This window comes from Elephas maximus, chromosome 7 (assembly GCF_024166365.1).
Source record: "Elephas maximus indicus isolate mEleMax1 chromosome 7, mEleMax1 primary haplotype, whole genome shotgun sequence".
In the NCBI taxonomy this organism is placed as follows: domain Eukaryota; kingdom Metazoa; phylum Chordata; class Mammalia; order Proboscidea; family Elephantidae; genus Elephas; species Elephas maximus.
Genome location: NC_064825.1, coordinates 61,972,061 through 61,989,479, shown reverse-complemented (window position 1 = coordinate 61,989,479; position 17,419 = coordinate 61,972,061). Strand labels below are relative to the sequence as shown.

Genomic DNA, 17,419 nt, shown 5'->3' with positions numbered 1-17,419 from the left:
ACTCAGACTTTAGGAGATATTCTGCTGGAGATGGTGCATTCTATGGATTGCCTGATGGAAGAAGAAGATATAGAAAGGGGGCTTCCTAAAACATGGAAGTAAAGATTCACATCGTGCAGGTTTGAAGGGAGTCTTTCTCACAACAAAAAGATCTTAAAAAAAAGGGGAGTAAAGTTAGTAGCTAGACAGCGTACCTGATTAGGGCATACTCTGGAAAATTTTAACGTTTTTTATGCTTTTTTCGTTAAGGTATGATGCGAATCATCATGTGAAACTTAACATTTTGATTCCAGCTCCACACATTCCTTTAAATTCCCTTTAGTTAATCACCCTTCAGTGAAGTTTAGTTTAACGGGATTATGGGGATAAAGGCAGATGTGGCCTATTCCACCAACACCCTTCTGTAGAGGTCTGTGTGGAAAAAGGGGGCTAGTCCAGAAGCGGGTAAAAGACTCTCTTTTCGAAATATACTAGAGGAAGTTGGCCCTTGAATGGGAGAAGGCTGGTGCTTGGGGTAGATGTACAATGGCTCATGTAATCCTCATAAGAACTTTAATAAGATACTTGTTTTTAATCCCTAATTTACAAATGAGGAAATGGAGACATAGAGGGGTTATATAACTTGGCTTAGGTCTCACAGCTAGGAAGTTGTTGAGCAAAGATTTCAACCCTGGTCTGTGATTCCAGAGTCTATGCTCTTAATGGCTGTACCAGAGCTCCAGGGTGCGAAAGTGCTGCTGCAAATGGGGTACAGATGTGTGGAGCTGTAGAGTCCCTCAGTCTTCAGGGTTACCAGAGGGTTCCACCCCACCACTCACCTCCAGCTATAAGGAGCCTCTTACATTTACCTCAGTGTCCTTACCAAAACCTATTGTCACTGAGTCGATTCTGACTCATAATGACCCTGTGGGACAGGGTAGAACTGTAGAACTGTCCCACAGTTTCTCAAGGCAAAAGGTTGGCCATTCAAACCTACCTAGTAGCTCTGCAAGAGAAAGACCTGGTGATCTGCTCATGTAAGATCACAGCCCAGGAAACCCTATAAGGCAGTTCTACTCTGCCCTATAAGGTCCCTATGAGTCAGAATCAACAGTACCTAACAAAAACAAATCATTACCGGAGTAAACTGCCGCATCTTTCTCCCACTGAAAGGCTGGTGGGTTCGAACCATGGACCTTTTGGTTAGCAGCCGCGTGCTTAACTAACCATTGCACCACCAGCACTCCTTTCAGTGTCCTTACAAGCATGAGCAATTTCTATGTGCTTGTGTGGAAAAGGCTGAGAATCCCTGCAATCAGTGCCCCTGCCTTGCATTTCTCAAGGCTCTGGGACACCCAGCCTCCCACTTCAACCTAGCCAGGATTTCACACAGCTCTTTGCAGATGGACTAGAGGAACCTTACCTTTTCTGACCCTTGGAGTCTCTGGTTCTGGAGAGTCTTGGTCCTGCAGTCGCCCGAAGTCCACCTCGTCGAAACTCTGCCATCCCAGGAGCATCAGTGTTGAAGTTTCCTGACTGAGTTCTTCGGATTCTGCATGAAGGGATCAATGGGGACTATTGGGAGACAGTCTAAAAGTGCCCTGAGCGTGCCCACCTTCATAGGGCCATGCAGGCCAGAACCTGGACTCTGGGCAGCACTGCCCCCCAGTACTTCTCCTGAGGTCAAAGATTACAATTGTGACAGCCCCTTGGCCAGACCTAGCCTCACTTGTGACCCTGCCTCTGGGATCTGAGCCACTCTCATGGAGGTCATAGTGAAAGCTGATGCCTGGTAAGAGACCAGCGTTTTTGCCTCATTTCACAGACTGGGTCAACTGAGCCAGAAAATACTTGCTCTCTGTTTTGAAAAATTTCTTAACAAACCACAGCTGAATCCCTACGAAGGCAGGATCTGGTTTCATCCATATGTCTCTCAAAAAGCACATGCACTGTGGGCTGCGGAGAATGTGCTTAGGGTGTGTAAGAGGGTGGAAAGGAAGGAGGTAGGAGGGGAAGGATGGATGGACAGATGGACGGATGATGGATGGATGGACGGACGGATGGATGGATGGACGGATGGATGGAGGGACAGACGGACAGCTAAACTGAATGACATGTGAGGTGACTGGCTATAATAATAGGCCACTTTCATAGTTCCCCTTCTCTGGGCCCTAAAAAATAGCTCAAATTCCTCTCCCTAAACATGACCATTCTGTTTTTATTTCTGTTCCAGTGGCTAATGGACCAGGGGATTACACAGACTCTTTGTACATTCGAGAAGACTATTAATTCCAAGCAGTATAACTATGATCATCACCACCAACTTACTTTCCCCAGAACTTCTTGATGCCCTTGGGGCTCCGTTTACCCTCTGGCGTCAGAGGAGACTGGGGGCCTGACTCAGCCCCAGATGAGGTGGATGAGAGGTCGTTGGCCATGGCAGTGTCATCCCAACTACTTTCTGTTTCTCCTGAGTTTGAAAGAATCAAATAACATCTGAATGAGAGGAAGGAATATGAGCTCTGAAAACCTCCCTCAAGCCTGGGCCATCCTTCAATAGCAGTTGAGCAGAATTTGCCCAGTTCTGCCTTCAGGGAAGAACTCTGTACCAAGATCTGAGAGACCAGCAGGCTCAGCCACACTCCAGGTTTTCTCTCTGAGGAGTTAATTAGCTAATGTTTTAAAGCTGGGTGGGCTAATGGTCTTTAAATTCTAAGGGTCTGGGGTCCAAGTACTTGCTGATTACTCCAACGAGGAGCTTTTTCTCCTTACCCCAAGGGAGATGAAGAAATGTAGGCAGGAGGGGGAATGTAGCTGAATGTCTGGGAGGAGGGTGCTAGGGTAGGGAAACAAGGGCGTTCTCACTCTCCACCTCACCTGGAATGGGTACAGTACCTAATACAGGGGCACTGACACTCCGGCCACGATCTCCAGTCAACCAAGAAGCAGAGAAGCCACATGAAGAAACAAGAGAGGCCAAAGTCGAGCCCAACAGAGTTATGGGGAAGCAAAGAAATAAAAAGAGTGTCATCAAGCAAGAGAGAAAAACTCCAACAGAAAAATAATCCCACATGGAAGGATGGGTAAATGATGACTGAGCTCAGCCCACAGAGTTAGTGCAGTGAGAGGAGGCCTCACATGAGGGGACCAAATGCTCCTGGTGGCACTTCCTGCCAGGCTGAGGTATAAGCACACAGGGAGAGGGAGGGCTGAATACACCAGGCCACACACACCTCTTGTGTGCACGCCAGGACTCACTCAGCACAGACTAGAATTGTCTGAAGCTACTGCTACCAGTCCACAATCTGAGTGTCACCAGGACACACTCATTCAATGGCTTATCTGGAGCTCTTACAGCCAAAGGTAGAATTGGCCTTCTTGAAGCCAATGCATGTGTCAGCTCAGAGAACAGCCAAGGCTGAGGAGTCAGGGGTGGGGAAAGTTCTGTCAGGACAAGAACATTCGCTCCTGGACCCCACTGAATCTGCTGCAGCTGTTGGGGAAAGATTGCCTATTACGGGTGAAAAGTAACAATGACCTCCATGGTTTCAGGTCCTAACTACCAAAAGAATACCTGAGGACTGACACCCTTGCCCACTGGCCATGAGCTCCATTTCCCTAAGGAGAAGGATCCCTGCTCTCACTTGGAAGAGCATAATCTCATAATACGGGTAATAGGGAGGCTCCAGAGAAGAAGGCAGAGACAGGAGAGAGATCAGGATGACAGAGGAAAGGAGAAAGAGAGACAGAAAAGTTGTGTCTAAGAGGGACAGGAAAGAGGAGAGCCAGGAAAGAGGACAGGAAGGGGTTTGAGAGAAGAGGAACAGAAGAGGAGGAAAAAATGGGGTGTAATATTTGCAGCTGGAAAGAAATAGAGTGGTTACACACTCAGATTTTCTGGGGCTCTGAAGTGTTTACCTAAGGCAACAGCTTGCCCAGATAGTCATTATTTCTAGAAGTGGGACTACCTTGAGGTATAACATGTCTCAGCTACCCACAGCCACCATTCTCCAACTGTGGGCTCAGTGGTAGGTACAGAGATCTTGTACAATAATTGAATGTGCCAAGGACACTGCTCCTGAGGCCGCCAGCCGAGGGTCCTGAACACTCACTCAGTCTCAGTAGGCTGCTCCCTGTGGTGTCAGGCTGGGAGGTGGTGGGAGTAGATTTGGCAGCCTCTCCATTGGGCGTGGCTCCTGAAAGCTTCCCAGGTAATGTGGGGCATTTGTGCTCTGCCAGGAAAGGGCTATCCTATTGGAATGAGAGAGATGCCATATTAGCCCCTAGTCCCAGACTCAAACCCAGACAGGAAAACCTTAGATATAGGAACAACTTCCCATTCCTCCAAGAGCCATTTTCACTTAGGTCAATTCAAAGACCATTTAGTCTAGCAGAAAAGGACCAGAGCCAAGTCCAAATCCGGGGCTAACTGCAACTGTCCCTAAGCAGGAAGTGGAGGTGCCTCTCACACAGGGCCTTTGCCATTTGGCCTGGTGCTCAAAGGTTCAACGAATTAACAGCTGTGAATTACGCTTTGAGCTCTTTGAATACACTGTAAACCAGAATTCTAATAAAATCTGTATATTGCTTTATCATATGTATATTAAAACAATCCTACAAGGTATTATTAAGCCCATTTTAGCAGATGAAGAGAGTAAGTCCAGAAAACAGGTGAAATAATTCATCCTAGGTCACTCATTATCACTAATTATTAGTGAGGTTGCCACAACAGGAATCTACATCTTCTTCCTGGCAGGAGAGGAGACTGAGACCAGTCTAGGGCTGGGCCTCCCTATTCTCCCCAGACTCACTTTCCTGTGGACCTTGGAGAGGTAGTCACTTAGACCAAGCCAGGGCAGGCCTCTGCAGGGGCTTAACCAAGCACACATATTATACGGATCTTGCCTGAGATAAGGCTATGCTACAGCAGGGGATTAGAGTTTAAACTTCAAGCAGAAGAAAATGCCTATAATATGGTAATAGTTACTTTGAAAAACGTCAGTTAAGGCAAAATGAGAAGGTACACGTACCCCTGGGGGAGATGGCAACAGGAAGGGGGCCAGAGGGCTGGCTACATGCCAACGGAGAGCTCGTTCAGGACTGAGGGTCATAGTTTGCATGTGATACAGTCCTGGTGCAATGGAGCTTGGGCCCTGGCCGTGGAAAGGCTCTCAAAGAAACAAGCTTACTAAAACAGGATGAAGGATAGCAGCGATTTGGTCAAGAAGGATACAGTGGCGCCCAAATCCACTAATTTGGGTAAAACACTGGAATGCATTTGAGTGACAATAAAAGAAAAGAGAAATTGGGGTGACATTATTGAGGGAATCAACTGTGGACTGCTTGGCTGGACACAGAAAAAAAGTATTATGAAAGTCAAAACAGATTTTGAAACTAGGAAGTAAAAACAATGGAAGACTGCAACGACTGAGACATAGTTTCATTTAGCTAAAAAGCCAAGGAAACAATAGCTTTCTGAATTTGATTTGCTTATCCTAGAAATAGTCTGAACTCAATGGATTCATCAAACATTTGATACTAACCCCCCATAAATGAGCTCAGAAAGGAGAGATATGAGAGGCAGGGACTAAATTCTCAAAGAATGCCAAAAAAAATTCATGAGTAAAGTAGAAATAATAGAGCCTTGAGATGCAGACTATGAGATTCTGAAGTTCATGACAACCCATGAGGTAGAGGTTGGACATGATAAAAACGTGGTCAGGACCAAGAGTTCTCAAATGCTCTTCCGTGCACTGGCTGCTTCTTAATCACTTGGGGCAATTGGAACGACAGTGTAAATTTCCAGGCTCTACCCTGGTCCCACTGAATCAGCCACTCTGGAAGGGCACCCAGGAATCTGTATTTTTAACAAGGCTTTCAGATTATTCTGATGCACAATCAGACATTGGAACCACTAACTGTGAGAAGGCAGTGTACAAAAAGTTCAGAGAAATAGAAGGTATGACTCCAAGACTCCATATTATACAAGGAATCTGGGGAGGATGAAGGGCTCGCAAAAGCAGATCTCTGATTGTGTCATCACACACGCTGTTCCAAGACAGGGCAAAGACAACCAAGGACACTGATGCAGGGCCGCCCTGGGACTCCCTGAGATGTACAGAAAACATGACCCTAACCCAAGGATGAGCTTCAAAAGACAGCATGGACATGTAAGGATGAAAACAGAAGGAGCTGAGGGCAACAGAAAGGGCTCTCTGATATCTGTTCAAACCACGCTAGAGAAGCTAGCTCAAGGTTAAGATATGACACAGAGGAAATAGAAATGTTCAACCTATCCAGTTCTTCTGCTGCTGCCTCCAAGAAGAATAATCCTTTATGAGGAATCAGAAAGGGAGCAGCATTCAGGTTACCAGCTGCTTTAAATTAGGGTCACTATGAGTCGGAATCAACTCAACAGCAGCGGGTTTAAATTAGAAACAGAGGCAGCAAGCCAGAGGGGAAAGTACCCAGGTTTTGAGTGAGTTCAAATCAGGCAAAATTCTCTAATTACTCTGAGCCTCTGTTTTACCATTTCTAAGTACAGAATAACAATTCCTGCCTCAGGATTGCTGTGAAGTAATATATACACGGGGCCTCACACACAGTGCACAGTGGACAAACAGGCACAGAAAATATCACGAGTGGTTCCTAGAGTAAAAGGAAGAACTAGAAGAGCAGTCCCCAGATCAAGGCAGACGTCCTCTGGAATCTCATACTCAGGGCTGGTCCAAGGCACAATTTTAAGGCTACATGGAGAAACCAGTGCTGTTCCTAAGGAGAGACAATAGGACACTAAAGGTTTGTGACCCATACACATAAGAAGATGTTTAGTCCAGGGAACAGAGCACTCAGAAAGAGTGTGAGGAGTTTAAATGATAGAGCTGTCAGTGGCAAGGAAGACCGACTTATTCCATGGGCTCTAGAGGGATAGCCTTGATCCATGGATGCACATTCTAGGAAGACCCAGAAGATGCTTAGGGAATGCTGCAGAAAATTCTTGCACCTACAGTATTAGTGGTTCTGGTGGGGTGGTGGCACGTTTTGAGGAGAGAGTGGCCATGTCGAACTAGTTGAGGTCATACAACATTGTGATTATGGTCAAAACCATGTAGGAATCAATCTTCTTGTAACCTGGAATATTTTTTCTTCATAATTTAAATGGCCCCATTCATCCGTTCTGGTAATCAAATCAGTATCTTAAAGCTTAAGCCTGCAACCTGGCTGTGCTTCCAAAGGAGCAGGGACTCACTTACACATGTGCTTTGGAAACATTTCTGAAAGGCCTATTTGAAGCTGAGATAGGGGAGAAGAGGGAGCTGCTAAGGGAAGGATGTATCAGAGCAGTCCCTATGTCTCATGGAAGATACAAGACAACCACAGGGAGCCTTTCACTTTACCGAAGAACTGGGTTCAAGGAACTGTGTGTCCAGAGCCCCTGGACAAGAGAGCCAGCAGCAGACCTTTGCTCCATGACGCAGATGGCCCAAGGAATGGCCACCCAATAGAGGCACTGACTGCTACAGCTATGGTGCACAGAAGCCCCTTACCTAGCTAGATGTGGAAGTGCACAAGAGACTCCTTCTCTAAGACAGATGATAAAAAAGGGTAGAGATGCCCATTCTATCATATTGATGTGAAAATATAAGAAGGCCCTCCCAGGCAGAAGTCAGCATGCAATAAAGCCACACATCTCATACAGATGTGGACGCAGAGGACACTGAGAAGGGACATGCCTCTGGCCTCGCAATACATTTCCCATATAATGCTATAAATGGTGACTGGGCATGGCTCAAGTCATGCTGATTATACCAATCTTCAGCATATCAGGGACTCAACGTTTATGCACCAGCCTGGAAAACTTAACCATCTTCCACAACAAGCTTCTTAGATGGAAATTAGTTCTAGAGAATTTTTATAATATGACTTGTTCATAAAAGGGGAACATTGGACCCCTGTGATTGCAACCATAACATATTAGTACAGAAAGGATTAGAGTTATCACTACTTATGTGCTGAGATCATAACATCACCCTCCCAGTGATTAGATCTGGATTGCTTTGCAAAAGACTAATTTCTCTGAGCCTACAAAATGGAGGTGATAATAAAAAATCCTACCCACAAACAATAGAGGTGAAAGCACATTATACAGTTGGATGCACACACACACACACACGAAAAAAAAATGGAGGAGGAAGAAGTTTTGTCTGTCCTCTGGCCTTCTTTCACTTTATTGTTAAAACACTTTAAGGTTACAAAAACTGTAACTTGTTAAACAAAAATACTCTCTCAAACAGTACAATCACAACAGGCAGAGGAACTGCAGTTAATGTACCTTGCGTTCTACCACCGCGGAGAGCTGGTTCCCATCAACACCCTATGGAGTAGCAAGAAGGATTCAATTATGTGGAGAAAAAGTAAGAGACCTCTGTTAGTCACAAACAACAAAAACTCAGGACCACTTGACTGCTTAAATCCAAAAAGCTCATCTCCTCCCTTCCCAACTTCAAGTCAGGTAATCACCACCCATGGCAGAAAACACAGGTCACTCACTGTCCAACCCCATGGGCAGACGTCCTGGGCAGCTGCCAGCAATGTGACCAGGGGAAGCGAGAGGCATATGACCATGGGAGTAAAGCCACTGAATGGGCTCATGGCTCCTGCTGGCTCCAGCCTTTATTGTTCTCCTTTGTATCACTAGGGAGGCTGGCACGTTGCTAGAGACCAAGGGGTCTTGTGTAGCATGGGACACTGAATGCTCTCTATCACGGCAGGATCCCTTCGTCTCCAATGACTGAGCTCAAGAGCCTGGAGCCCCCCTCTCTGACATGGGGGTCACCCACATGGTTGAGGGTCACTGGCTTCCTAATCTTTCTAGACTCTTCCAACAGCCTTCTTTCCAATTTTCAAAGTTATCCCACACCCTACTCATGGATTTTCTCCTTTATCCACGTTACTTCCTCATTCAATGCTCCCAGCTGACCTTTGCATATATAGCCAGTATTCAAGATCTTCTCTGGCTTGATCTGAACTTTTGGCCTTACCTCCTCCTGCTCCCCACCATTTCCCAAAACTTGCCTGGCCCACTGGGCTCTAACCAAGCATCTGTCCACCTCAAACTCTTCTGCTTACCACCTCCAGGGAGCATTTCCTGACTCACCCTACCTCTAGGATACCTTGGGCCACATTTGACTGGTGCTCCTAAAATGATCATGTAAGTCTTAACTCCCCAGCAACTCGATAAAACCCTGGATGAAGCAAGCACCAGGACCTCACCTATATATCCCAGCACTATGCTGGCACAAAGAAGTCACTAAGTAATTGCTATAGATAGATTAATGAGCTGACCTTTTCCACAGGTTCACTTCTCAAGTCTTCCAGACTAGAGGAGAGTTTCTTCTGGGCCCTGGAAAAAACAAAAAAGAAAGTGGACAAAGAAATAGTTACTGGAGAAGGAGGGACATTAATGCAGAGGGTATTTCAAATGCTTAACCAGTAGTCTGTTTTGGGCTTAGGGTTGTGGTCAGAAAATAGGCATCCTTTAGTAATCACTACTCCATAAAAGACGAGGCTGGCCCACCTTGATAGATAACCTAGTCTGTCAGTGTGTTGGTAAGGACATCAGGGCATCACTTAAATCCAAATTAAAAATCCTGGGCATTTCTCAGAGCCTTGGTGCCACAGCGGTTAAGTGTTCATCTGCTAACCCAAAGGTTAGCAGTTTGAATTCCACTAGCCACTCCTTGAAAACCCTATGGGGCAGTTCCATCTGTCCTACAGGGTCACTATGAGTTAGAATCGACTCAATGTCAATGGATTTGGTTTTGTTTGGTTTGGGACGTTTCTCAGAAAGCTACAATACACTCAATTGCACTACATAGATGGAAGGTGACTACTGTGTGGTTATAAAAGAAGACCAGTATCTGCAAAGTCAAAACTAAAGGCAATGTTATGCCTTGTCTGTGAGTCCCCAAAGCAATCCTCAGAGGAGGGAACTGGTGCCTTAAGAGTGGAAACAAGTATATCAGCCCACCATAGCTTCAAAATACTGCCTACTAAGATCCTTCAACACTTTGCTTTGGTTTTGTACACCCTGAGCAGTCTACTCAAAGGAAGTTTGTTTTCACAGAGGCTATTTCACAGAGGAGGATACCAGGTAGACAGAGAAGAGCAATGCTACAAGTGGTCAAAGGAATCCAGTCTCCTTGACAGTCATATTTCTCAATTTGAATGAATAAAGCAGCATCTATCCACACATTAGTCTCTTGTGAGTCTGGTCAGTACAAGTTCGTTTCTCAGGGTTGATTTCCCCTGAGTGGGCTCATAAACTAAATTCCTTATTCTGTAAAACTAAGGACCGGCTGACCACCTTCTCTGACGTTTCCATTTTTCTCTACAGCTAAAGACTCAGGGGAACAATGGGTCTCTACAAGCCCCAGAAAAGTCTTTGAGAGCATAGGCCAAGGCGTGCAGCCCAAAGAGATAAGCACTGGAGACTCAGTACCACCTGGAAAAGCTTCCCTCATGCTTGTGGCAGTCTTCCTCAGACACCTTGGCTTAAAGACAGCCTTCTCTTGCCAGTAAAGCCGCCATATCTCACCTACATGGAGCCCAACATGGAAATGTGTTCTAAAGAGTTGATACAGGAAACTAGAAGCAGTTTCTTTTAGAGGGAACTAGACAGGTAGTAGTCAAGTGACCCCAAAGGCCAGCTCACTGCTATGTGAAGCTTCCTCAAAGCACCTAGACCAGCTTTCCTGTGAGGGGAAATGGCTCTCCCCTGGAGAGCTTGGAAGAGCAGGAAGATTACTCCAGAGGGTCTGACGGAAATGACAGATGCACATCATGGGGTGTTCTCTCAGCTCTGAGGAGCCACTGGAGGATGGATACACTGGAGGATGAACTGTAGTCACCTCTTCTCTGAGGCTCCTACCTCTGGCCAGGTGCTGTTCCAGTGACAATCACCCTCAGCCTGTGAGATGGGAAGCCCCAAACCAAGAGAGTAGGACTGGTTCATGATCATCCCATGGCTTTGGCTCCCTTGTGGCACTTGAGACCTGAAGTGCCTCAATGGGAGGGCAGATTTGCCCAGGAAATAGAGGCCATGATCACTGTGCATGGCCGGTCACCATCCACCTCAGGGTCCCCAAGAGGGGCCTGAGAGCACAGAAGTTCCAGGGAAGTACTCAGGCCTCCTACCTGGTTTCCAGTGATTTCTGCGGCAGTGGTGGTGGCCCCACCGTGGGAGAGCTACATCTTGGAGGCATCTGCACCAGAAACAGAAGAGTCACTGTAAAGGACAGTCACTGTTTGGCGGCCACCTACCATTCTCTCCCATTCTTGGACCTTTTCTTTTAGGGAGTTACATTTCCCTCCCTGGGTACAGCCATGGTGGATATGTCAATGTGGGTGCTCTGCTCTTTCAAGATGTCAAGGGGTTGGCATACTGATATAGCTGGGCCAATTTGCCTCTTCTTCCTGGGCCCAAGTCTTAGACAAAGTGCATATCCTAGTAGTAGAGTCCCGACAAGAGACTGGATCCCTGGAGCTTTCACTGCCCCTGCCCTTACTGAGCTCCTTTCATTCACTGAGCCACTGCACACACTTCCAAAAACAATCCCTTTGGCTTAGATTAGCCAGAATTGATTTCTGTTGCTTGTAATTAGAAAACCCTAGTTAATATAAACACCTACAAACATCAGCAACACCTATTGCGTGCCAGGCCCTAGCTAGGCATGGAGCAAGCACTCCCCACATCCGGGGGATGGATAAGTAAATTAGGATAAAAGAACAATGTGATATATCCTCATAGTACCAATACCCATAAAATAATGTGGGACTAGAGGGAAAGAAGTGGCTCTCTCTCCCTGATAGAATGATAGAAGGCATCAGAGGGTAGAATACTTGAGCTGAGTCTTAACAAATGAGAATGGGTTCACCAAGAGGGCAAGAAAGGAAAGAGCATCACAGGTGGGAGAAACAACATGAGCAAATGGTGTGGAAAAAAAAAAAAAAAGCACAGTCCTGTGTCTTCAGCATTTCATGGACTGAAAAGAAGGCCTCTTTTCCCTAGAGCTGGTATGTTTTTGGTCTTCCATAGGAAGAACACTGGCAGTATAGTATAATCATTAAAAGCCTGGGCTTTGTGAGTCAACAGACCTGGGTTCAAGTTTGAGTTCTGCCGCCTACTTGCCATGTGACCTAGAGAAAATTACTTACCATCTCCGAGCTTCAGCTTCATCACAATAAAATAAGGATCCCCATGGAGTATTGTAAGGAGCCAGGTACATAAGCCACGTACACTGCTCAGCACACTGACCACTCAGAGGCATTGAGAAAGTGTCAGTTACTACTCTTGTTAGTGCCAGCAAACTAGGGTGCTTGTTCTGACTCAATAACTGGGTCACTGGGTGACACATTTACTCCTACCTTAATTAAAAGGGTTATCCTGGACTGATAAGATCCTTTCTAGTTTGATTCTCCTGGAATTTTGTGAATCTTAGGCCCTAGGCTGAAATCACTCCCTCACTTGAGGTCTGTATCTATGATTTTGCTTGCTTATTTCTATCTAGCCTAAGTCCAGAAAGATACATACAATAGGAGCAGATTTTAAATAAAAAAAAAGTGTGGGGCTTGGAAAGAAGATGAAATTGTGTGCTAATTATAGTGGCTGCAGAGGATGTCTGTGAAGCAGGAATATATCACATTAGAAGTTGCAGTTATCACTCTAAATAAGCAAGAATCATTCATTCATTCAACAAATATTCATTGAATTCTACTGGGTATCAGACATATTGCAGACCCTGAAGAAACAGTGGAGTCCCTACGTGGTGCAAAAGGTTAAATAGCACTTAGATGTTAACTGGAATGTTGGAGGTTGAAGTCCACCCAGCCGTACCTCGAAAGAAAGGCACGATCTACTTCCAGAAAATCAGCCATTAAAAACCCCATGGAGCACAGTTCTCTGACACAAAGAGTGTCAGCAAAGAGTCAGAGTGGACTCACTAACAACTGGTTTACTTGTTGGAAAACAGTGGCAAACAGCACAAACACCTCTGGTTTATGCTTACCTTCCAGAAAGGAGACACAAAAATATGAGGAAGCCACTTAAAATTTTTTTCTATTCTTTTATGTCCTAGTATCCTCAGGCCGTCCTTCCCAGCCTGAACTTTGACCCCTTGTTCTCCTTTGTTCTCTTCCCAAGGCTTTTGGAGCCACTCCACTGATTTAATGTCTCACCTCTCAAGATTAGTAGCCTGACATATATCCTCCTGACTAGATCCTCCCTCTAGCTCAGAGCAAGCTCTGAGGGTCTGCTGAAACCCCACGTCATGGATACAAACACAGTACCTCTGGCTTAAATAATTCTTCAGGCCCTTTATTTGCAGTGTTCCACTTTCTGAAACTTCCGTCCAGTTCTTCTTCATTGATTGAGAGAGTTCTTTCTGAAGGTCCTGCAAGCAACAATGCAGAAGGCATGATCACTACTGTGTGGTTTGTTCAGAAACCTGTAACTGTACCACAAAATCCTAACATTGTTTCCCCATCATTAAAAACAACTAAGCAGTTGCTAAAGGGACATAAGAGTGTGTTTGAAAGATTCTTCGGACATCTAAGCAAGGGCTCTCAAAACAGTCATCTCAAGGTCAAACTCATCTGTGGGAGCACTGGGAAGGCATCTGCTGCCTCCAACCTTCTCACTGCTTGGCCACAGGCAATCAGGCTCTGAAGGTGACTTGGCCCAGTGCTGCCTCTGCCAAGATTGCAAGCCATTCGAGAAAATAAGACTGCAATGTGTGTAAGTTGGGCTGGCAAAGGCCCTGGGCAGTGGCCAGGTAGCCACAACCCAGGATAGGGCTTGGCATCTCCCCAGACTCTCAGCCAGAATCCAAGCAGCCCTCTCCTCTGAAACAGCTGCTTCCTCAGGCTCTGATGAGAGCTCAGGTCAATGGCATGAATGACCAGGACCTCAGCCTACCATATGCGCCACTGTGCCCATAAGAGCACCAGTGCTGCCTGCATGCTGCATTCACTCTGGGCAGCAAATATGAAGCACAAAGAGCCCTCACCCTGCACTGCGAATTCCCGAAGCAACCCAGGCACCCAGTGCCTCAAAGTGCCCTGAGTCAGTTAGTGGGTGGGGGCTTTTAGATTCTCCAGGACGCTAGCTAACATGCTCTAATCCCCAGTGACGGCACTGGATAGATTTTTGCTCCAGATTTAACTCTACTTACTGCCTCTATGGAGTACCCTGGGAAGATATACAGGGGACCTTCCAAAAGTAGGGATCCCAAAGGGTTAAAAGTTGAAAGTTTTATGTCCTTGATGATCTGGATAGATGCTGGCAGCTCTGCATAGAATGCCATCTGATAAAATTTCTGGAAGTCATTAGCTGCCAATTTCCCAGTATCCAGGACAGTCTAAACAGCCCCATTCTCCAGCAGCAATCTTCTCTAAATAGAGGTGGAGAATCTCCTGGCACAACTGCCCCTCAGTTTAACACAAGAGATGGAATATCATTTGGAAAAAACTGTACGATCCTCCCTTGTTTTTACCTTGAGTTGCCATCACGATCTCCTTCACTCTCCGGTACTGGTTTAACAGCCCCATAAGCTCCTCTATCCGTCGGTCCTGCCACAGTGTGCAAGAACAGATTTAGGTGTAAACACCGTCACTGACAACTCAGACAACTTCGTTTGGGGGCCAAGGCTATGTTCTGGGGACACTAAGAAGCAATCTCATGTGGAGCCAATGTAGCTCTCCAAAGGGAAAGAATATCCAGGCCCTTTCCCACAGAGTCTGAATTCTCAATGGTCTATCTCACTGGCAGCTGCAGGCATTTGTGCCTCTTCCCAAATGCTATGATAGATCCAGTATTTATCTAAAAGAAAAAGGAAAAAAAAAAAAAATCCCTCCTGTCATGGCCTTTATGGGGCTTAAGCATTTCCAGAAACGCTGAAACTCACTGTCTCTCTACCCTCCTGAGGTAGCCATGGAAAACTGCCTCCTGATTCAAGTGCTACTTTCTGGATCTACAAAAAATAAGACTAAAATAAAGCTGTTCTATTTATTTATCCGCATATTGTCACCTGTTACTTTGAGTTTGAGATTCCTTATACAACTGAGGCAATTCCCAGAGAGGATCATTTATTCTAAGGCAAAGGCCTAGGAGTTTGGGGGGCCACATAGGTTCTAGAGTTAGACAAACTTGGGTTTGAACTCTTGATTTTCTATCTACTAGTTACCTGACCTTGGCCAAAAGTAGTTAAGCACTTTGAGCCTCAGTTTCCTCATCTGTAAAATGCAGGGCTGTGATCCTCAGAGATAATATGTACCTATAAATAATGTGTCTATTTGATGATTGTACAGGAATGAAATATGAAGAACCTATGAAAGCAGGGTAAGCTGAGGTACTGCATGGTACCTAGTGTCATTCTGATGGTTCTATCACCAGATCATCCACGTGGGGGTTTAGTAGAACTACTCCCGAGTTTTGCTGAAAGTCTAAGCAGTAGCTATGATATTGGCAATAACTACAGCGGTTTTTTTTTCCCCCCACATCAACATGGCCAGGCAGGATGTTAATCTGCTTTTGGGAGATTTCACTTAAGCAAAGGTCTCAGGCCTCAAAGCCAGTAACAGGTGGCTGAAGCTGCATCTCTAGAAGGCAGAAGCCATTCTCCTGACACATCCTTGAGTCAACAGCCTGCTGGCATGGCCTTGTCCAGAAGATCAGAGACAAGCAGGGATGAAACAGAGCCAGAGATATCTAAGGAAAAAGACAGGGCCACTCAACGACCATCTTACCTTATCTTCATTTGCGACAAGCAATGTTTCCATTCCCATTTTCAGACGTTGAATTTCTTGGTCTAAAAAAATGTAGGTGTAGAAAGAATTATATAAATTCAAAGAGCTATCCCCACATACTAAGATGCTCCTTAAGTGCAAACATGAGGAGTTTCTTTTTTTTTTTTTTAATTATTGTACTTAAATGAAGGTTCACGGAACAAACTAGCTTCTCATTAAACAATTAGTACATACATTGTTTTGTGACATTGGTTACCAAACCCATGACATGTCAACACTCTCCCTTCCCCACCTTGGGTTCCCTATTACCAGCTTTTCTGTCCTCTCTTGGCTTCTAATCCTTGCCCCTGGGCTAGTATGCCCCTTTAGTCTCGTTTTGTTTTATGGGCCTGTCTCATCTTTGAACCTCAGGAGTGACTTCATTACTGAGCTAAAAGGGTGTCCTTGGACCATACTCTCAGGGTTTCTCCAGTCTCTGTCAGGCCAGTAAGTCTGGTATTTCCAAACATGAGGAGTTTCTGTGTGAAAAAATTACACATAATTGGTATCTGGCATGGAGTATCATTAAATATTTGTTGAACTACTAAATGGATGAACCTAATATTTTGGTTTCTCTTTATAAACATTTTTAAGAAAAACCAAAATGCCATTTACTCAAAGCCAATGCAGAAGGACCCAAAAATCTTTTATAACCAACATCTCAAAGAAATACAGTATCCATGTTCTTTACAACTTGACAGGCATCTACCTAAGCTGCTAACTGGTTTTAGAGAAAATCATACACCCCATGGACTGTAGCACAGGAGCATTTAAAATAGGAAGAAAAAAAAAAAAACTACAGCTGAATATAGACTAGGAAAGAGTGACTGTGAAATAATTGGGTACTTGACTTAGTAATTTAAAATGACATAATCAGAACTGACTAGCAAATGTTTAGATGCATCTATAAATATATTAGAACAAACTCTACAGCTAAGGGAAAACAATTGTTTAATCACAGAGCTACAGAATTTCTCTATAGGCCAAAAGATCTCTATCCATCCTTGATTACCAACCCATAGCCTCCTCTCACTCTGGACGCAACAGGGTCTTTCTTGACTGTTTCTCAAACTGGCCTGGAGAGCCAAGTCAAAGGCCAGTGCCTAAAGGAGGTGGAGATCATCCCACCAGATACTTGGAGGCCTAAAACTTGGCACAAGAGTAGATTTTCCAAATAGTACCTACACCCATGCCTGAACTGGGTTAACTGTAAAGGAAATACCACCACCACCACCACCCCAAAAAAAACATTGCCATCGAGGTGATTCCGACTCACAGCAACCCTATTGGACAGAGTAGAACTGTCTCCAGGTTTCCAGGGAGTGGCTGGTGGCTTCGAACTGCCGACCTTTTGGTTAGCAGCTAAGCACTTAACCATGGCATCACCAGGGAATAGTGATGTCTATATTAGAACAGGAAACAAGGGAACAGAAGAATAGGCATCTCATTTTCAGGATGCTTACTCCTATCCAACAAGGATGGGGGCAGTGGGTCTGTGGACTTTATGTAAAGCATTGTGGGGATTCATTTTCAAAATAAACAGAAAAGTGCTTGCTCTTTGTCTTGGGTTCCTGGCAGCTGACGATCAGCTTTGCAG

At 45.2% G+C, this 17,419-nt stretch overlaps 1 protein-coding gene across 11 annotated transcripts in view; it reads right to left on the bottom strand.

The window, feature by feature from the left end:
- Positions 1–17,419, bottom strand: part of PPFIBP2 (PPFIA binding protein 2) — a 173,050-nt gene that overhangs the window by 22,299 nt on the left and 133,332 nt on the right. For all 11 annotated transcript variants that reach the window (XM_049890266.1, XM_049890260.1, XM_049890264.1 and 8 more), the window contains 9 exons: positions 15,784–15,845; positions 14,532–14,607; positions 13,327–13,430; positions 11,176–11,243; positions 9,325–9,382; positions 8,312–8,353; positions 4,092–4,230; positions 2,308–2,449; positions 1,403–1,531 (listed from right to left, as the gene is read on the bottom strand). In XM_049890266.1, coding sequence (XP_049746223.1) covers positions 1,403–1,531; positions 2,308–2,449; positions 4,092–4,230; positions 8,312–8,353; positions 9,325–9,382; positions 11,176–11,243; positions 13,327–13,430; positions 14,532–14,607; positions 15,784–15,845 — 820 coding nt within the window. The remainder of the gene's footprint in view (positions 1–1,402; positions 1,532–2,307; positions 2,450–4,091; positions 4,231–8,311; positions 8,354–9,324; positions 9,383–11,175; positions 11,244–13,326; positions 13,431–14,531; positions 14,608–15,783; positions 15,846–17,419) is intronic.